Raw genomic sequence first — 20362 nt, 5'->3', positions numbered from 1 at the left:
AAATGTCTTGGGGAAAAATATGTGCCAGTGTGGGATATTCCTGTGTACGTCTCAGTTCTGCTAAGTTTTTAGGGGAAGGTTAAATGGTAAGAATGAAAATACGCATGCAGCCCACTTCCCACTATGTAAGCTGACATCCAGTGTTTCAAGAACAGAGCTGTAACTGACAACTGTGGACTTTAAGGAAAAAAAGAAAATGGACAAGGACCGAAAGCAGGAAGATGGTGCAAAGACCCAAGAGAGAGGCATGCCATTGTCATTCCTGGGTCAAAGAGCTTGTTGAGGATAAGATGTGTAGTTTTGCTCACAGAGAGATGAAAATATCTCATTTGAATCACACTGTGGACGAAGTGATTCCATAAAAACAGAATTCCTGAAAAGAATTCACCCAAGCAACACTCATGTAAGTTCCATTCTGCAGAAAGACCTTGAAACATGTTTATTTACATTGTTTAAATCCCAGAATCTTTTTTTTTTTTTCTCAAGGGGGATTTTGGACCATGGGGCTACAAGGCTGGCTAAGTACACACTGTAGTTAGAGTCCACGTACAAGAATAAATACAAATCAAGTCTCTAGCCTAAGTGCCAATCTGAATGCCATTTTTGCTCTAACAGCCATCTCTTTCCATAAAGTTTTGCACTCAAAATGGTCATAAAAGTGCATGGGTGGGACAGAGGCAGAGAGCAGGATTATGAGGCATGGTTATATAAGAATGACAATTCTGTGAATGAACATGACTGAATGTGTGGAGTCAGGAGCTTGGCTTAACTCAATTACTTCCCTATGCTGGCAGCAGCACTCTCTGCCATCCATCAGATACGGTGAAATGGTCGCAGAATCACAGAATGGTTGAGGTTGAAAGTGACCTTGGGAGGACATCTGTTCCACCCTATCTGCTCAAGCAGGGTCACCTAGAACTGGCTGCCCAGGACTGCTGTCATCTTCATCCTCCTAAGCAGCAGCAGGGTAAGGAGAAAGTGCCAAAGTACCATGTGCGCATAATTGTTATCCAATGCCTTCAGCTCAAGACACTTAACCAGGAATGCTAAACCCATCTTTTCCAAATCCTGTTTCAAGGCAAGATATGTGCACAGCAGGGAAACAATGCAGCTTATTATACTGTTTTCCCCTTTCCCTCAGAAATTATATTTTCAGGCTGTGCTCGCATGTACCATTCCACCCAGGCCCCGTCGTACACTGCAACATCTGGCTTGCCACAGAGGTAGGCCCCCAGAGCCACGTGGCAGGCAGTAACCCCAGAGCCACACGTGGCTACCACCGGCTTCAAGAGGTCCACCTTCTTCTCCTGGAACAGAGTGCGAATCTGCTCAGGGGTCTTCTCTAAGCCAGACTCTGTGAGGAAATCAGTGAAGGGGATGCTTGTTGACCCAGGGACATGACCGGGCTCAATTCCTAGAGAAAAAAACAATGCAGACAGGAATTAACCTCTATTGATTGTCAGGAACTATTGCAAAGCCTCTTCTGTTTCACTGAGAGGAATATTTATTGCTTAGTGTATTTTGTTACAAACAAGTACATTTATTTTTGCTACACTTTGCTTTATTAGATTACTGATTACTCAGGAAGCACAGCTCTCTGTGTAACCTTCATGCTACCACATGGGCACAACCCTGTCGAGTTCCATTCTTTCCCCTAGTTCCTTCCACATCTTTCTCCCCATCAGAGCAACCCACACTGATGAAGCACCTCCGCAGGCCATTCTGATGGGAAAAGTAGCACCAGTACTTGAAGAGACCAATTAGAATCTTTGGGGTGTATCGAAAGCTACGTTCCTCACCCCAGTCCCTCAGGAAGAAAAAAAGATACATGGCTTCCCCACTGCTGAATTTTCAAAGTGCAGCACTTGCTAGTCAAACTGAAAGGAGGACAGGTAGACATACTGCCTGAAGTCCCATCCCATAAAAGACAGACATTATTTCCTAGCATTACGTCTACAGGAGTCAAAGTGATGGGCACCTTAAATTAAGCCTCTCTTTATGATGCCACTGTCTCAGAAGGCACATTACCATCTCGGGGCTCTGGCTCCACTCCCCGGAACCGTCCTGCAGCGCGGGCATCCACTAGTTGGAAGCGATGAGAATCCAAGTTATCTAAGACATCCTCATATGTTTTCACCAGGGACTTGTCCAAGGAGGCATGGAACTCAGATGGAGCTACCTGGGTTTTCCCAGAGCTAAGTGCATTCCCCTCTCGCTGCCAGTTCTTCAGGCCACCATCCAGAAGGGAGACAGCTTCGTGTCCGAAGACCCGGAACATCCACCATACCCGGGGTGCTGAGAAGAGACCTTGGTCGCTGCCATCATACACCACAACATGGGAATCATTCCCCACACCCAGCTTCCCCACATACTCAGCAAAGTCACTAGCCTTGGGCAGCATGTGATCGTAAGGCGAGGTGCGGTCACTGCACTGGTCAATGTCGAAGAAAACCGCACCAGGGATGTGGCGCTCCTCAAATTCCCGCTTCGGATCACGCTTCATCTTCGGCAAATACCAGGATGCATCCACGATTCTCAAGGCCAGGCCAGCTTGCTGGGACTTGATGGCTTCTGAAAGCCATTTTGCAGACACCAGAGCTCGGTAGAGGAGTTGTTGCGACATCGCTCCCGAATCCTGGCTGAGATTATCTGATTTCTGGGTTCTGCCTGAGTCCACCTGACTGCAGAAGGTAGAGAGTCACGAATTAGAGACCAGCCTTTCATTAAGCAAATGGACAAAGACGCATTTTCAGGACCTGCGTCTGCACTGAGGTGCTGGCTAAGCCTACAATGAGGGGCTTGAAACGCTCCAGTCCTGAAAGTAGTTTTCAACAGCTCATCCCAAAAATGTCCCGAGCGGGACAGCCACGGCAGTCCTGCCCTGTGCCCGGCCCCACGCAGCTCATCTGGCCCCATCCAGGGACCCCAGCCAGCACTGACAGCAGCCAGAGCGGAGCGGGGCAGCCCCAAGGACCAAGTGCTCGGCGGTGAAGCACAGCCCCGCGCCTCTGCCCGCCCTGGAGCACGCCTGCAGCCGGGGCCTTACCGGGGCCCCGCCGCCGCCAGCTGCCAGCCCCCCAGCCCGGCGGGGCCGCGATTCCCGCCGCTTCGCCCCGTACCTCCCTGCTGGGCCTGACCACCCGCCAGCCACGGCCGCCGCCGGAGGGCGGGAGCGCTCCCAGCGGGCCGGTCCCAGCCATACGGCCGCCTCCGTGCCGCCCCTTGGGCCGCGCCTCCCGCCGCCATTTCGTGTGTGTCGGGCTGCGTCGGGCTTTGTGTGTGAGGGGAGCGCGTCCCGCCCGCGGCGCCCGCGCCGATTCCCCGAGATGGCGCGGCAGAGCCTCAGCCGGGCGCTGGTCACGGCCTCCTGGCTGGCCGAGGCGGTGCGGGCCGGGCGGGTGGGCGCCGGCCTACGGGTGCTGGACGCCTCCTGGTACCCCCCCAAGGAGCGAAACGCCCGGCAGGAGTTCAAGGAGAGGCACATCCCCGGGGCGTCGTTCTTTGACATCGAGGAGTGCCGGGACAAGTCCTCCCCCTACGACTTTATGCTGCCCAGCGAGTCCCACTTCGCCGACTACGTGGGGGGACTGGGGGTCAGCAATGACACCCACGTGGTGGTGTACGACGGGGACGAGGTGGGCGCCTTCTACGCTCCCCGTGCCTGGTGGATGTTCCGGGCCTTTGGGCACAAGGAGGTCTCTGTGCTGAATGGTGGCTTCAAGAATTGGGTGAAGGAGGGGTACCCCGTCACGGCGGAGGTCACCCAACCCACCCCGGCTGTCTTTAAGGCCAGGCTGAACAGAGCCCTGGTGAAGACTTTTGAGGAGATGGTAGAGAACGTGTCGTCCCTAAAGTTCCAGGTGGTGGATTCCCGCCCCGAGGGCCGGTTTCGGGGGACAGAGCTGGACCAAGGTAATGGAGGTGGGACTGGCACCTGCCTCAGAACGGGGTGAATGTCAGTACTAGACTTGGGAGTAACAGCTCCTGGCAGCCATCGAACAGATTTTCCTCATGCACAGGCGTGCCTCAGCCCGACTCATTGATTACCTTAAGGGATCCACAGTTGCACGTTCAGACCCCAGTGCCATCACTGAATGCTTTTGTTGGAGTTGGCTATAAAGCTGCAGGAGGAAATAGCAGAAAAGGGCTGCAGTCATTTGGTTCCAGGATCTCTCATCCCACACCCTGCAGAAGTTTATCAAAATGCAAACATGGGAGGTGAAAGCTCCCAGGGGTTTGTTCAGGGTCCTATCTAAAACCAGCACACACATACAAACTATCAGTATTCATACAGGCACCTCTCACCATAATGAGTGCGCTAGCAAAAGCCAAGGTTTTAGGTAATACAGTAACCCAAGGGACATTCTCCTTATCGCTCTGATTCCCAGCAAATTGAGAATTTGCGTGAGCTGATCTTTGTTCTTTTGCTTATGTAAGAAAAGTCTGAAGCCTTTAGCAAATGTATGGGGTATCAGCCTCTCTCTTTTAGGTGCCCCAAGTTACAGGAACAAAAACTGATTTTGTTACCTTGGTGAAACACTGGACACACAAGCAGCAGGGGTGGGAGATGTCCTGTGCAGTGGGGACAGCAGGTACAGCAGTGTGCCTGGAATGAAATTGAAGTTGGTTAAAGGAGGCCCTTGCTGTGTAATTTGAGCCTTAGGACATCCCAGAATAACCTCCCCTCTGAAAGGGTGTAAAGGAAACTTTCAGGAGGCACTCTGGCAATCACACTGTCACCAGCAAAGAGACTTCAACTACCGGGACCAAAACCCCTTCTCAGCAGGCAGCTCCACTAATCCGATGGGTGCCCCACTTGACTTCCCAGCACACACACTCAGATCAGGTTTTCTTACCGTCTCCAGTCTGGATTTTCCTTAGCGATGCCTCAAAAGTCTGGTTCCTTAAAGCAATTTATTAACAGCACTATAACAAAGAAACAGCTTGAGCTTGTGCCTCCGAGGAGGGACCTATACAAAGAAAACACTGAACTTTTAGCCTCTCTCAGTCTGTGTGTGACAAAGTCCTGGCTCTTCCTGCTGAGTCCTTGGTTCCTGCTATGTCTCAGTGTTGGGTCACCTGGCTGTGCCAGAGGTCCTGTGCTCTCTGTTGTGCAAAGGGTCTGGCCCAGTTCCTGGCCTCTTGCCTGAGGCTCTCACCACCCAGAGCCCAACCTGCAGCTGACACTGCAGCTGCACACTGAGCTACCTGCACTGAATGTGTTCCTCAACAAGGGAATCGCAGAAATGGTTGGAAGAGAAGGAGTTTCTAGAAGAAAGCACAGAAAAGCTCAGCAGCAGCTGTTGGGTCTGAGCAGAGCCCACACTGCCAGAATGTGCAGTGGGTTTCTGTGGTATCCAGCCCGTGCTGCCCTACAGGTTGTTGCCATTCTGTCAGGGCTGTTCACATATTTGTGTGCTGCTGTACAGCCAGTTAGTGTGACAACATGTCCTGAAGTACAATCCTGCATCCAAACTTCAGGAGCTATAAATTACTCTTTACACTTGGGTGGCCCAGGTGTCTACAGGGAGCCCCCCAACGCATTTGACCTGCACGAATACAATGTGGAAGGTGGGAGAGGTAATGGGGAGTGATGGAGGAGGCTGTGGCAGGGGAAAGTTGGGCTTATCACTCATTCTACTTCTTCTCCTACCCAGCCCATCAAAGTGAAGGTTGAATTTTAACTTCAAAATGTGACTAAAATGCTCCTTGCTGCAAACTGGTGGATTTTGCATTCTTTCCCAAGGTGAGAGTTGTCACCAGATGGCAAATACCCCAGCCCCAACAGCATCTTCAAAGCAGATTTTTCCTTTGAAATGAGTCAGCATGGAACAGCTTATTTGTGGTGGTCCAGTTTTGCTTCCCACAGCAGATCCAGCAGGATAAGCACTCCAGCTGCAGCTGCTCATTCCATAGGAGCTTGACAGCTCTCTGAACTAAGCTAGACAGTAGCAGCACATCAGCCAGCAGTGGGTAAAAGACAGTGCTTACACCTAAAAGAGCACTTTGAAATCAATGCTGATTAATTGCAGGGGTCATCCAATCAGGGAGGATGCAATTTAGAGAAGACTAATGGTCTTCAGGTTAGGGAACTTGCTGCCTTCTCAGGTGATTTCAGTTTAATTATTGCTTCAGTTCTTGACTTCCTAATTAAGTCAATTAATCTCTCCTGTTCTGTGAACTTCATCTTTAGGAGAGGCTAATTGCAGCTGACTCTTCGCCTCTAGTTTTTCAGTTCTTTGTGGTAAGAATTAATTGTCTCTGTTTTATTTTTATCCTTGCTGGGATTTAGATCTCTGTACTGGTTAAGATAAGCCATAATTTGGACAAATACATTTTTATTTGCTGGGAGAGGTTCACCAAAGTTGCCAGAGTAGAGAAAAATGGAAATCTCTATAGGCTGGGTCTCATAGGTCTTAAATGCTGGTATTGCTTTGGATGAAAAGCTGGATGTTCATGCAGAGTGTGCAGCATAAGTCTGACAGATGTGCAGCCCTGACCTGAGTAGTTCGAGGTGTCTCTGTCCAGTGCTGTGTTTCTGCAGGAACTAGCTGTCCAGGGCTGATGATAAAAATAATTACATGGCAGTTGCCAATGCTGACCCTCTCTGACTGTCAGGCACTAAAAACTGATGAACAAGAATTATAAGTTAACCAAATGCATGCAGAAAAGTTGTGAATTTCTGAATTCTTTTGAAGACATCTGAGAAAAGAGGGGAAAGTTGCTAGGCAAGAACTCTATAATCTAAAAAAAAAATAGAGAGCAAACCCAAAATCATTTAATGAACTTAGAGGGTTTTTTTTTTCTTATTCTCAGCCCTGAAGTAGCCCTTGTCTCCCTTCTGCATATAGAACTCTTCAGGTTTTGCCCATTTTCCCAGCTCTCCATCCTGCCTGCCCCAAACATAAAGCTTTTGCTCATCTTGAATGTTCAGTGGGAATGAGAATGAAATATACATTTTTCTTTCCCCTCTTCTCCAAGAGGGTTCTGCAGCTGGAGTGGACTGGCTTTGCTTTGATCATGTAATAATGCTTGGAGCACATCAGTGGAGAGTGAGAGACTTTGATAAAGTCTGTTTCAACCCACAGGAACCTAGAAAGACTTTCAAGGAGCTGGCCAGGACCAAGCCTAAAGTGTTCCTTACATGGTAGGTTAGACAAGATCAGTAATTGTCCCTTCTAAGATATACCATTTGAATGGAAAAGAGAGATAAACAAGGAGCCAACAGAGGAGGCATTTGGAAAAGAACTATCTGCAGCCAGCACACTCCAAAGCCACAGGGAGTTAAATACGGGCAGGGCAAATCTTTTTGACATTAAGGAGTTCCATCTGGAGCTTTCATTGCAAAGGGAAGGCTAGAGAGGAAGGGCTATGGTCTGAGAGAAATAGCCAACTATAAAAACAATATGTAAGCAGAGAATCTAACAAATGTGGAAAATGAGATTAAGTAGTGAAGAAGATAACATATTACAGGTTATAAATTATGAGGAAGGATTGCCACACACCAAGCTGAGTGAGACTTGGCAAAAGGAATTAAATGGCAAAAATTTCTGGAACAGAGTGAACAAAAGAGAACAAGGAGCGAAAGAATAAATAAGGTTGCAGTGCAGTTAGCAGGGGTTCCAGGTGGAAGATTATTTGTGTGTGGTCTCAGCATTATACTGGGCCCTGAGTCTTTGCTACCATGCTTACTTCTCTACTAAGGATAATTCTGCAAAGCAGGGAGAGGGCTAACCAAAATATATCCCCATGCTCAAATCAGAGAGGCAGATGATATCGATCCCAAATGTGTGTCAAAAATCAGTCATGTGACGTTGCAAACTTCTTGAGGCAATAATTTGATAAAATTATTCATAACATAGTTCTGTGGGACAGAAACAATTGCGAACTTCATATTTAGAATAGGGGTTACAGCACTACTGAAGCAGCTGCTGGTCTTCTAACATGGGTGGACTGGGAGGCTTTCAAAAGACTCTTCAAAAAAATTATTTTATACAAAGGTAAAGTTGAGTAGAATATATTGGTAGACTTGTACTGCAGCCAAGGGCTTTATTTCCTTGCCAACAGAATTGGTTGGCCAGATAAGAGAAATGGGAACATGCATGTCTGGAAGTTATGTCTGATCTTTTTTTTCCAGCCATTGGAAGCACCTACAAGGTAGAGTTGTGCCATTTGGACTTCATTAATGCTTTGGGCATAACACAGAGGGGCATTTCTTAGCTTGGTATGAGGAGAGGGCAAATAGCACAAGTACTGTTAGATTGAAAAATTGACTGAAAAGGAGGTAAGTGAGATACGAAAAGCAGGTACTGAAAGAAGGTCTGTGGGGCTGGAAGTTGCCAGCCTGGTCCCATCATTAAGCTTCTGTGTTTTGTTTTGTATTTTCCTGAATCATTAAGGCATTGAAAATAGGGAGTTGTTACTGAAATGTGCCGCTGGCGCAGCCATGGGAAGGTCTAAATGATCACATGGGGAGTATTATGTGAGGGGCCACCTGCAGATGTATGAGTGACAGGAAGTATAACACTACAGAGAGCAAAGTCACATGCTTAGTAGCCCAAAACACTGAACTGCTTGTGTTTCTCCTACAAGCTGATGACCCACATTTGGAAGCAATAGAAGAGGGTAAGACCTGGATGAATTCCTTGGGTGCAGGAACATCACATGTGATTTAGCCTTGGCAACAGCCTTGGCAACTCTGTCTACCAACTGTGATGGTAGGAAATGCCACTTCTTTATCCAGAAGCCTGCTGGACGCCTGGAGCTGTTTCTAGGGTAGCCAAGACAAAGAAAAGTGTATCTAACGGGGACTTACTGGGTTTAGGCTAAGGACATGAGGTTGTTGGGAGTGCTGAAGGCTTGCTGTCAGTCTGATGGAGCAATAGCAGAAGGGCAGAAAAACTGTTTTGGCCATAGGGCAGTGTTAACCCAAGGATAAATGGTGTATCAACTGACTGTGATGATCTGAACACTGGAAATTAATATTCCTCCTCACATGAGCTAGGAGGTGCTTCAGTGGGAAGTTTCATGACAAGAATCCAAACTGTTTCTGAGATGGATGCTTTTTTGAGAGGCAGCCTATAAAGTGATTACTGAGGTAGCTGGGGCCCAGGCTCTATAGTCCTAGGGTTCCTTCCTGGTGTTTCGTATGGTGACTGCATGAATCTGGCATGGAGTACCCTCTGTTTCATATGGGATAGGAGCAGATGTATCCTCTCCCCTGTTCAGATTTCAGCTGCATCCAGCCTTGCCCTCCAGTCCTATGTTTCTCTGCTATTGACCTAGCAGAGAGAGATTATAAAGCTTCCTCAGCCGCTTGAGAGCACTTCTTAGGCAGTCCAAGGGATTGTGGTTGTGCAGTTTCAGCTCTTTCTCTCAGTTGAGCGCCCACATATGTGAATAAATGCAGTTTCTACAGAATTCCCTGTCTTTCACCCACAGAGTGCAAGCACTGGTCTCTGACTCCAACACATTTTTGAATCTCTGGAGCAAGAAAATCTCCCTATAGATCAAAGTCAAAACTGCTCTAAAATGAGTGGGTTTTTTTCAGATCTGCTCAGCTCCTACCTCAAGAGTTGTTTAAGGGTGGTGAGTTGTCAGTCTCCAATAAGAGAGGGGTACAAACCTATTTTAAGGTTTGTAAACAGTCTAGAGAAGCAATAATGATCATGGTGCCTGGGACACCTAGGAGGTGAATTGGTGGCCCAACAAGAGTTTCTTTGAGCAAGAGTTCCCTTCTGCTTCATCCTCAGTACACTTCCCAGTGCCCTAGGATGGCTCACAGATTTGTCTGTATTAGGGTGATCACCAGTACTGCAGCAGAGCCTTGCAGAAATCCTTTGCTGAATGAATCCTTTCCTATTTACTCTCTGGGAAAGTGGTAGCCTAACCCAGGCACATAAGAGGCTCCAGTAAGCAGCTTTGCAGTCTGAGAACTATATAAAAGGTTTTCACAGTTTTTGCTTCATTTTTTATTTCCTCTCTGTCATACAGACACTGTATTGCTGAGTGAGTTTCGCAGTTCTCTGTACTGAAGTGATGAACCGTTGTCTTCTGGAACTGGAAAAAGTCTGGTGAAAGCATCAGTCTAAAATGCTGCCTCTTTTATTTTTTCTTGTCCTTTTTAAATATTAGTTCCTGCAGAAGTCAGCAGTTTTTCTCCCAGCTTCTCTCAGTAATGCTAAACATTCCTGAAGGATGCATGAGGTGACTCCTAGACAACTGTGCCGTATTTCTAATGCACTGGGGAGGATGAATCAAGAGACAAAGAGGGTCCATCTGGAACAGGAGGAGAACTTGTGAAGCTAACTCAGGACAGCTTTGATTGTCTTTAGGTTCTGTCTTTGTCCAGCAGAGCAAAAATTCCTTTGAATTCTGTGCCAAAGCCATTTTCCCCTTATATCTTACCATGTCATGTTCCCACTCTGCATACTGATGAAACTGCAGTGTCATTATGTGTGATGTCAGTCTCTGTCTAGGTATAGTTTAATCATTTCACTGTAGCAAAGTCAAATGATTAAACTGCCCCAATATCTCCCTTCTCCCAAGACCAGTTATCCCAATGATTTGGGCAAGTGGAAAGCTCCCAGTGAAAAAGATTACAATTAATGTGATTTTTTTCAGATTTGTCTCATTAGAAGTTCAAACCTAGCAAGGAACCATTCCCTCAAACACATTTTCAGAGTAATGCATGTTTTTGGCTCCAATGAGGCTTGATCCAAAGCTTCTCAAAATGATTGGAAAAGCTTCCATTATTAACCCTTAAAAGTCTGAATTTGAAGGGTGTGATGCCAACCTTGTCCATCGTATTTTTATATCTGCTACTCTCCGAAGACCTTGTTTTGACATGCGGCTTTGAACTTGCCTGAAGTGGTCAGATACACCAGCAGAAAAACAGAGCCTGTGCTGATTTCATCCATGGAGTAGATAAGAAGTGATACAAAATTTAAATTCTGACTTCTCTGACCCTATTGTCCCAGGATAGCTACCTCAGCAGTCATGTGGCTGACTCTAAGGTTGCTTTATGATTTCCTACTTATTTTTCTGAAATATGATTTTAAGGTGACGCAGGAATAAACTGTGAACAGATAACCACTCTCAAAAATCCCACATACAGGCCACGTTTCCTGCTTCTGAAAACTGTCACTACACACTGCTGGCATACCTGGGGAAGGTTGGAAATGCATTGTTTTATTCCTCTTATCACAGGTGCCCCTAATGCCTTTGTTAAGGCATTTTCTGTGGAGGTTCTTTGATTTCTGTCATGTCTAGGGCTTCTTCAGATTTCTACATCTCATCGCTTTCAGTGAGGAAATAGTTATATAATAGGTAAATATTCTGGAAGTTTTGATTTTTGCAAAGTTGAATAATATTTGTCCTCTTCTTTTTAGCCTAATACCATTTTGCATCTTCATCATCAAGTGGGACAAATTAGTCTTTTGGAGGGAGTGAGACTTATCTGCAGTGATGTCTCTAATGTCTCTTGTGGGTGTCTTCCATCACCTATGTTAATGTGGCCTTGCTCATGTTTCCTTTTCTGGTTCACTCTTGCAGGGTTGGAATCTGGCCACATCCCTGGTGCTGTGAACATACCCTTCCACTCATTCCTATCAGAAACAGGGCACGAGAAGAGTATTGAGGAGATCCAGGAAATATTCCGTGGGAAGAAAGTGGATCTCTCAAAGCCGCTGACAGCCACATGCCGCAAGGGCGTCACAGCGTGTCAGATTGCCTTGGCAGCCTTTCTGTGTGGCAAGCGCGACGTGGCCGTGTACGATGGCTCCTGGTCCGAGTGGTTCCACCGAGCCCCACCACACTACAAGGTCTCCGAGCTGAAACGCAGCAAGGCCTAGAGTGAGAGCTGTGTCTGGGGCAACGCGGTCTAGCAGCTGTCTGCAGCCCAGGATAAAGCAAAAGGGAAGAGGTGGAAGTAAAGAAAAAATTGGTTGATTTAGATTTTGTCAGGTTTTTTAAGAATTGTCATTAAGCTTCTACTGAGCTTTTGATTTTTGACAATTAATAAAATCTTAGATGATGCATCTGTGAGTATTTCTAATTCTCCTCGGTCACCTGCAACCTGCTTGTGTTGAGTGAGAAAAGCCGCTCTGCAGCATGAAAGAGTTACACTGTGCCTGAAGACCTGCCAAAATTCCAGTGGCCTGGTGGAAGATCAGGAGCAGAATGAATGCAAAGTCCAGTGCTAAAATACAGTTCTGAGTACTGGACATGGGAGGGCCAAGCTGTGGTTCTGTCATTGACTCTGTGGAAGATTTCTTGCCAGCCCACCATCTTCCCATTTGGAATGTGGAAAATGGGGGTACCTTCTATATGGCAACTGGAGCCAATCCACTGGGAGGTGTGTTGCTTGCCTGGGGTTCAGGTAACGGACATCAAAAAAAAAAAATGGTATCAACTGGTACGGCCCACTGATTATTACCCACTACTGGTGTTCCTGGTAGGCAGCAACAAGGTCCCAACAAGAAGGCTGAGGTCAGAGAGCTCATGTGAAGCATTTCGAGATGCTAAAAGAGCCGTTTCTGCTGGAATACAGTCTTGTTGATTATAACGACTGTGTTAGGAAAGTCTCCAAGAAATCCTGTATGTGTGATGAGAACTTCTGGGCACAGGTACTTCATGAGAAATGAGCCTTTTACTCTTCTCCTTGTGTGTTTTTCCAATCAGCGAGGGTAACCCTTCCCTACACCGTGTGAATTCTGTTTCCCATGGAGCTGTGTTTCCCACAGCTCATAGAGGGAGGGAGCACTGTTCCCTAGCAACCATCTGTACTCTTCAGCCTTCATCCCACCTCCATACTGGACTTCAGGAGGACCTGCCTGCTTGTACAAGCCACCAGTCACCACACCAGGGATCATGGACCAGGTGCGAGAGGTAGTTACAGAAGAGGCTTTGCCTCTTGGTAAATCATAGACATTTGGATTTTTTTAATTAAAAAAAAAAAAAAAGAGAGAGAGAGAGAGAGAGAAATGTCATTTTCACATCCATAGGGCTCCTCAGGTTTGGAAAGTCACTGAAACCCCACACTTTGGATATCCTGTCAAATGGGGGAGGCCTATGAGACCACTCTTCGCCACATCTGGTCGCTGGTGAGAGTGGCCAGTTCCCACACCTGTCTAAGAAGGTTTTATGTCTGGGAAGAACAGCTCCCTCTTTCCTCAAAGGCTGCATGTCAGGAAAGTCAGAGTGTTAGGCTATGCCAAACATTTTGTTCAGAAGGAAAGATCACGTTTAATCCTTTTTAACTCTTTGATCAAGATACATCTTTTCTGATTGGTTGCCTATTGTCCCTCACAGAACTGGTTTAGCAAAGCAATAAGCAGACATACTTCTGTGGTTTCTGTTATCCAGGAGGATGGTAAAATGGCCTTAAAGTCCTTGGCCTCAGGATGTGGGATTTTCTGAGCAGTGCTTTGACTTTGGACCTTCAGGGTCGGAAATAAAATTAAAAATAACAATCACGTGCAGTTCCAGTGTTTTTATTATAACAGTGATAGCAACATCATATACAGTTACAAACTAGAAAGTAGGAACAGTTGCAGGCTTTGGTGTCATTTTGTTCAAGAGGAACTGGGGAAATTATTGATGAAAGGGATTTGGGAAATGAGCACATTGTCTCATTACACAGAAGTTCTGCTTTGTTGGAAGAAATGGGAGAGGAGGAATTTCTACATCAGCAAACTGGAAAATTCTTCCTACTGAATATAGTAATAATAACAGATATGGTTTTGTTTTAAGTAGGAGGTGGGAGTTAGCACAGCAGTTTATTTAGCAGCAGCTTCCTGCACTTTGATCATGTGTAAGTGCATGGCTCTTCTTTAAAAAGAAGAGTGATACAGAAAAAAAGCAGATTATTCCCTGTGGCTCAGGCCGGCTTCCTCTCCTCATGTCTTGTGGCCCTGTTCTTTTTGTGGGAGAGGGTTCTGCAGAGCATGCAGCACTGACTCCTGGAGTCTGGCTGATACAGTAACTTCAGCTTCAAGATCCCAATACTGTGTAAGACTTGGTGCTGCAAAGACCTGTCTCAGTGTAAAACCCAAGCTGCTGCTGATTCAAGTCAGCCCTGGTGGAGCACTGGGCTTTCTACCCCATGGGCTGGCACCTTCACTTCCACAACTGCCTCAAGAGCAGAATGTAAGCCCTGTGTCATGTCCTGAGCTAATCTAACTAATCCAAACGTACATTCCTACCTGATCCCAATCCCATTTGTCCTGCTGCTGGTGCCAGCAGGCTCACAATTACCGTATTCCACCACTATGGGCCAGGGCTTCAGTTTAACTTGTCCATCCCTGGGATGAGGAACACACCCAACAAGCAGGACATGACAGAGGGTTACACAGACATTCCCTCTGCAGGGAAGGCACTTCTTTTCCTAGTTGTCCCGTGCAAATGCAATGCCTACAGAAGCCACTAAGGGAGACTGAAGGACAGACCCGTCCCAGGCATTAGTCATAGCTCAAAGAGGTGGAAATGCCAGGAGTTTGCTGCACTGTGGGAATGTGGATTGACAGAGTTTCCCTGTTCTTTGTATTTCCAGAAACCTCAAGCTCAGGACAATGCAACATTAGAAACAGGACAGAAAGGACCCAACGACTGTACTGAAATGACAAAAAACTCCTTGATCTGGGCATCTCTTTCAGATTATGAACAGCTGGGTTACAACTTGAGAGTAAATCTCTTCCAAGGTGAGGGGACACAACACCTACCCCTGACCTTCAAAGCTGGTTCCATTTATTCTTTGCCAGGGCTCAGGCAGCCATAGTGCTGTGGGTAGAGATCTGACCATAAGTAATACTTACTTTCCCCTCTTATTCCTTCTATCCAAAGTCACTGCTTTTCCAGGCTGTGGTACCTCAAGAACTGGAATCTAGACACTCCCAGTTTATGTATTCTGTCCTGTCCTTTTCTTTCACTTTTTTTTTCCCCACAGCGTGAAAAGTGAACATGAGTCATAACCCCTGTCATCCTGTCCAGAGTTGTCCAAATGGACACCGTTTGCAATTCAGTGTTCCCTGTCATCTCCAGTTCCTAGTTACTTCCAGTTCCAACATCATTTCTCTTCTACACCTTTAGACATGTGGAGCTGTGAAATATCTTTCCCAAACCTCTGTTTCCAAGGTTTCCCAGAATCCCTCCATCTAAGCAAATATTGGAATCTTAGCATTCATCCAAGAAACTCTGAAATAATTCTTCCTGGTTCTAATTTTGCATGTACCAGCATAAGGCACTAGATTCCTTTTCCTTATATTCAGTATGTTCCCTGACAAGACCTTGCTGGATATTGAGGACTGCATTGTCCTGGGTTTGTGTGGTTACACAGAAAAGGACATCTTTCCTCAGGGAGCTCAAAATCATTATTGTCAAGACAAAGGTGTGGTTAAAAGGAAGGTGAAGAGGAAAGGATTAGAGATTAAAGCCCCCTCATGGCTAGAAGTAAAGAGGGGATAAAAAGAGAAGTCGAAGTTAGCAGCTCTTTGTGGCAGAAAATGAGGTCAAGAAGGCCTGGAGTGGTAAGATGATTGGGGGTTTTGTGGAGTTGTGCTGCTAGTTGCTGCTAGCAGCTACTAGGAAGCTACTCACATGGATGAGGAGATTCAACAGGAGGCGAGCACTTGACTGAAAAAAGGGCAGTGGGTTACAAATAAAGATGATACCTTGCAGCACCCTCTGTGTGTATCTCATACTTGAGGATGAAAAGCAGATAAATGGGCAAACACGAGCAACCTCGTGGGTCGTGATGATGAAGCTATTGTTCAGCACCCAGCCTCCAACCTGATCAAAGGTACTGCAGTCAACACATGCCTTTTCTTGAGCCCTTGCAACTGCTGGTGTTGCTCCCCTGCTCAGTTCCAGGACTGCAGTTTGGTGATTTTTACATGCAATTCCTTATTTGCTGTTCTTTGCAGGTGGCCCACTGAAAAGCCGAAGCTTGATGAGAGATTCCTACACCCCTGATGTATTTCAGAAGGCAGTCATAGATCCCAGACATTGGCATGGAAGGACAATTAGTGAGCTAGGTATGATTTCTGCCAGGAAAAGTACATTGCTGAATTCCTGAGATGGGTGCTGCTTCTGCCAAGAACAAAGGATGGATTTGGGCAGAGGCACAAGGGGACTAGAAACTGGCATTTTAACAAGAAACAAGCTCTACAGCTAGAATAATCCTTGGGGTATGATAGCACTAGGAGGGAAGCTGTAACTGAACTATGATTTCCCTTCTTTACAGGGAGATGGTATGAGAAATATTTCCTAGATCTTAACGCGCAGAAAGCAATGAAGGAGAAATATGGGGGAGATAAATGAAACAATTTCTAGAAGATGAAGGTTGAAGATTGGAGTGCATTCAACAATGAGTCTTTCTTCCACTGGCTAATAAACCTGCTTGTGAAACCTGAACCCGTTGCCTGCAAGCTGACAACAGCAGATTTGTTCCTGGTGCTTTCTCCCCTCTCTATTAAAGTGTCTCTGGGGAGAGCAGTGTGAGATAAGTCTGAATATGCAAACAAAAAAAAAATCACTTTGTTGGTCACTGGCATGCTGGGAAGGATGATGTGAGGCCCATACCCTTGCAGAAGGATGTGGTGTTGAGAGGAGTGCACACAGAAATTCACCTGCTCGGCATGTAAGTTGGAGCAGGACCTGTGAGTGGTATAAGAGGGCAGTGGTGGAAGGGGTGTGTGTTTCTGAGCAAACTCATGTTTGCCAGAAGATTCATGACACTTTGACAGCTGCCCCAGCACTCCAGAGAGCGCAGTGGATGCACTGGGAACCAACCAGGGTTGTCCCAGCAACAGAAATGTGGTAAAGCAAACGGAAATTCACCCGAGGAGGCATCAGGCTGTTTGTGAAAGCTAACCCTATTTACAGGCCAAGCCAGTGAAAATAAAAACAAAGAAACAACAGCTTATTCCACCTAAAGGGAACAGGAAAGCTGCAAGAAACCTCAGGACTCCTCCAATCCACACACTACCCCACAACGTGCATGTACCCTTACTGAAGCTCTCATAAGCCCCACTTGCCCCTGGCAGCCCTTTCCCTAGCTCTCAGAGAGAGGCACATGCATCCAGCATCCAGTCTGTCCAGCCTGGAGTTTGGGAGTGTATCTGGGCAGTAAGTAAGGACCACAGCTTGAAGGATGCAGGATATGCAGGGTCTTTAGTGTTTCCTGATGTGTTTTTCTCACAGATTTAATGGTCTTTATTGCAGGACTCTGCCTTCCAGCTCCAAAGCGTAGCAATTTGTTATGCGACGGTCATGGGTTGGAGACAGGCACACGACACAGTACACAGCAAGGGTCATCAGCAAACAGCCCGTTTTATTGTTCAGATCCTTTTATGTAGCAGTTCAAAGCTCCCGGGTCTAGACAACTGATTGGTCTGGGTTTTAACATCACCCAGCTCCCTGACCAGTGATATGTCTGCCCTCTGGACTGAACATGATTGGCTGAGATCCCTGTATGAGTTCCATTGTTCACCCAGGGACTTGTTTCTAGAACCAGCCAGGTTAGCCAAATTGGATTTGTTACAATTAGATTTATTTTGTCCAGCTACAGACCAGCTGTGCCGGTGACAGCAATTTGGTGCAGCAATCACAAAGTACATTCCTGGGAATAGTGATGCCCTATTCTTCCCCATCTGGTCCTAAGCTCTCACCATTTTAGAAGACTGATGCTTTGCTCCATAATATGAACTGTTTTGGGACAGAACTAGGATTGTTACTTCACCATGATAGATTAGGTGATTAGATAACAGTATACTTTGTTAAAGTAGTAAAGGAGGTTAAAATTTAACTAGTATGATAATCAAGTGATAATCATTTCCCACCACCAATAATTAACTGGATATTTCCAGGCAGATGTCCAAGTCTTTAAAATTAAGAAGACTGGCCAAATTGCAGCTTGTAGAAGCCTCCCTGTGGGTTTGCTTTGTACATCAGTACTGAGTGGCTGCTGTCTGAGCACACACCACTCTCACCTCCCCTGAACAGCACAGCTCTGTAGGAACAGCTCTGTGTTGCATTCAGCACTGATGGCTAATATAACTCCAAATACATAATGAACACTGTCTTCTGAGACCACAGCAGGTACTAATCCAGAAAACCTGGAGCTGAACAGAAATCTAGTGATGTTGTTTGGCATACTGGAAGCAGGCAGTTCAGGGCACTGTCAGCTAATAGGCAACACATAATGTGGGATGAATCCACACATAGATGTACAAATTTGTTTCTACTAGACATTAAAAATGCCTGTCAGTCATTAGAAATAGACACTAGGGCAAGCAGGCAGACTGCAGGATTATGGTTCAGCTGGAAGCGAATGCCCTTTTGCTGTTCATGAAGGACTCATTAAGAGAGTAGATCAGAAGAGAAATGGACTGAAAGGTCCTGTTGGTGCACCACTGGGCACAAAATGGGGAGTTTGCATCTTGCAGTGAAATGAAGTCACTGTGTACACCTTTTACAAATGAAAATATTTTATAAGCACTAAAATAGCATAAAATACTTGGTGTTGTATAATGCACTCAAATGGGTGACAGTGTTTGATGACAAATGAACATACCTGTGTCAATCCCCCTTCATCTTCTTTGCTTTGCCAAATGGTACAGCTCAGCCAGGAACAAACACTTTCAGACAGATGACACATGAAAGCTGCAAAGATAACTGAGATTATAGCTTTCAGTGAGGCAGCACAGCCACTGGGGACAATCAGTACCTGAACTCTTTGAGTGCTGTACAGACTTATTTAGCACAACCTTGGCAAGGAGCATTTTCCTGTGTGGCACTTTGTTTTGTAGAGTGCTTTGAATATCCAAACACATATATGGAAAACCAGCCTTGGAATCTCCAGGTACCATGTCATATGCAGTTAGACAAGAAGAGAGCTGAAATAAGTGCTCATGCTCACTGCAGCTGAGAAAATCTCCCTTCTATCCATTCTTCGGCTCTCAACAGTTCATTCCTTCTTGCTTCTTCTGTGCTGGTGTTGGCCCTTCCCTGCCCAAACTCTGAACTGAGTCGAATTGATAAACCAGCAGAAAATCAATACGGAACGAAAACCAAAATTTAACAGGTTAACCAATCAAAATTTCTAAGCAAAGGACCTTGTTGCAGACAAGGCAATGAGTGGTGGGATATACACATGTTGGGAAAGAGGAGTAGAAGGAGAGTGGAGGTGGAAATGACCTTTTACTGCCTTTTTTATGCAACAAGAACTTTGTTTGCCTCCACTGTATTGTCTCACAGAACGCAGTGCTTTGCAACACAGGTAGCCCGTGTTTAAGTGATTTTACAGGGTCTGATCATTGGGTGGCAGTTCTGAGCCAGTGTTTTTATCTGACAAGTCAGAAATTGGTAAAAAATGTGTTCTTCTCTGGTTTAGCTAAACCATTCACTGAAATTGCTATTTAAGAACTGCTTATGTCACCTCTAAACAGACAGTGCAACTTGAAATATAATCAGACTACAAGTATTTGAGGTAGAAGGAACCAGTTTTACCTCAGCTTCTGCAGCACTCTTCTTACAACTTTTTCTAGCAGTACTGGCTACTTCCCAGTTCAGGTTTATGCATCACTGCAGTTGAAGCACAGGTCATTTTTCAGGATATCACTTTTAATAAATATTTCCTATTCTCCAAACAATGTTTCTTTTTTTTTTTTTCATTTAACCATTTAACCCTCTGACCTCTGCCTATCTCATGCTATGCTGAATGGTTCCAACCTTTGTTATCTCCACTATGAATGACTTGGAATGGGTCATATTAAGAGATGGTAACAACTGTAAGAAGAGAAGACAGATACTGCAAAAACTCTTATTAGAATCTTCAGCCAACTATTCGATTCAATCCTTTGTGCTGTAAAGCTTGCACAGAAGTAAAACCTAAATTCAGAGCTACATCTATCCTGAGGTAAGCCCAGTATTCCTGAAAGAATGCAGTACTTACTGCTGATCCTGCCTATAATGGGATAAGAGAGAAATCCAGCACTGCTTGAAGTGACAAGAGATCACAACAAAAAGGGAGCAGGTGAATTGACTTCAGTGGATTTCACTCTCAGGCACTGAGTTTAAAATACAATTCTGTCTTACATTTGAAGGTATTAAAAACTCTTATTCATCAATAGAGAATGGTGATTTGAGGGTTAGGAATTACCTGTGGGGCTCCAATTGATAGTGGTAGAGCAAATGAGCTAAGGAGCAAGAAAGGTATAAAACAAAACCCAAACTCAAATGCTGTCTTCCTCAGGGTTCACTTTGTGTTTTCCTTGCCACAGACTCCTCTCTGGCAGAGCCAAGGCTTCGTGGATTGAAGCTGGAAGAGCAGTGACCTGGTGTCAGGACTGGGATCACTGCACTT

The 20362-nt window shown here is 45.8% G+C and overlaps 3 protein-coding genes across 5 annotated transcripts; 2 read left to right on the top strand and 1 right to left on the bottom strand.

Moving 5' to 3' along the window:
* Positions 1 to 404: 404 nt before the first annotated feature.
* Positions 405 to 5587, bottom strand: MPST (mercaptopyruvate sulfurtransferase). 3 transcript variants are annotated; one of them, XM_066184047.1, is made up of 5 exons: positions 4857 to 5587; positions 4528 to 4606; positions 4048 to 4121; positions 2029 to 2681; positions 405 to 1414 (listed from the first exon to the last, which is right to left on the bottom strand). In XM_066184047.1, the coding sequence occupies exons 3-5, from the start codon at positions 4086 to 4088 to the stop codon at positions 1116 to 1118; spliced, it is 993 nt and encodes a 330-aa protein (XP_066040144.1). In that variant the 5' UTR covers positions 4089 to 4121; positions 4528 to 4606; positions 4857 to 5587; the 3' UTR covers positions 405 to 1115. The 3 variants fall into 3 exon arrangements, with proteins under 3 accessions (XP_066040144.1, XP_066040143.1, XP_066040145.1); XM_066184046.1 differs by lacking the exons at positions 4528 to 4606; positions 4857 to 5587 and having other exon boundaries at positions 4048 to 4271; XM_066184048.1 differs by lacking the exons at positions 4048 to 4121; positions 4528 to 4606; positions 4857 to 5587 and adding an exon at positions 3120 to 3187.
* On the top strand, positions 3237 to 13475 carry TST (thiosulfate sulfurtransferase). The gene is made up of 2 exons (XM_066184054.1): positions 3237 to 3912; positions 11554 to 13475. The coding sequence occupies exons 1-2, from the start codon at positions 3327 to 3329 to the stop codon at positions 11850 to 11852; spliced, it is 885 nt and encodes a 294-aa protein (XP_066040151.1). The 5' UTR covers positions 3237 to 3326; the 3' UTR covers positions 11853 to 13475.
* CIMIP4 (ciliary microtubule inner protein 4) lies at positions 12803 to 16495 on the top strand. Its single transcript, XM_066184055.1, has 4 exons — positions 12803 to 12879; positions 14552 to 14699; positions 15921 to 16031; positions 16241 to 16495. The coding sequence occupies exons 1-4, from the start codon at positions 12871 to 12873 to the stop codon at positions 16315 to 16317; spliced, it is 345 nt and encodes a 114-aa protein (XP_066040152.1). The 5' UTR covers positions 12803 to 12870; the 3' UTR covers positions 16318 to 16495.
* Positions 16496 to 20362: the final 3867 nt, after the last annotated feature.

Source organism: Chamaea fasciata, unplaced genomic scaffold (assembly GCF_029207755.1).
Source record: "Chamaea fasciata isolate MVZ Bird 193981 ecotype frontalis unplaced genomic scaffold, bChaFas1.0.hap1 SCAF_5, whole genome shotgun sequence".
NCBI classification, from domain to species: Eukaryota; Metazoa; Chordata; class Aves; order Passeriformes; family Sylviidae; genus Chamaea; species Chamaea fasciata.
The sequence above is the reverse complement of the archived record's forward strand: the minus strand, read 5'-3'. Positions and strand labels throughout refer to the sequence as shown.

Excerpts from the sequence above, each read along its gene's own strand:
- TST (XM_066184054.1), top strand. The coding sequence starts at position 3,327 with ATGGCGCGGCAGAGCCTCAGCCGGGCGCTGGTCACGGCCTCCTGGCTG. Across the intron at positions 3,913-11,553 it reads GGGGACAGAGCTGGACCAAG|GGTTGGAATCTGGCCACATC; the intron begins GTAATGGAGGTG and ends TCACTCTTGCAG.
- MPST (XM_066184046.1), bottom strand. The coding sequence starts at position 4,271 with ATGTGTGTGCTGGTTTTAGATAGGACCCTGAACAAACCCCTGGGAGCT. Across the intron at positions 2,682-4,047 it reads GCAACTGTGGATCCCTTAAG|TCAGGTGGACTCAGGCAGAA; the intron begins GTAATCAATGAG and ends TACCTTCTGCAG. Across the intron at positions 1,415-2,028 it reads GGAGCCAGAGCCCCGAGATG|GAATTGAGCCCGGTCATGTC; the intron begins GTAATGTGCCTT and ends TTTTTTCTCTAG.
- CIMIP4 (XM_066184055.1), top strand. Across the intron at positions 14,700-15,920 it reads GAGAGTAAATCTCTTCCAAG|GTGGCCCACTGAAAAGCCGA; the intron begins GTGAGGGGACAC and ends TGTTCTTTGCAG. Across the intron at positions 16,032-16,240 it reads AAGGACAATTAGTGAGCTAG|GGAGATGGTATGAGAAATAT; the intron begins GTATGATTTCTG and ends CCTTCTTTACAG.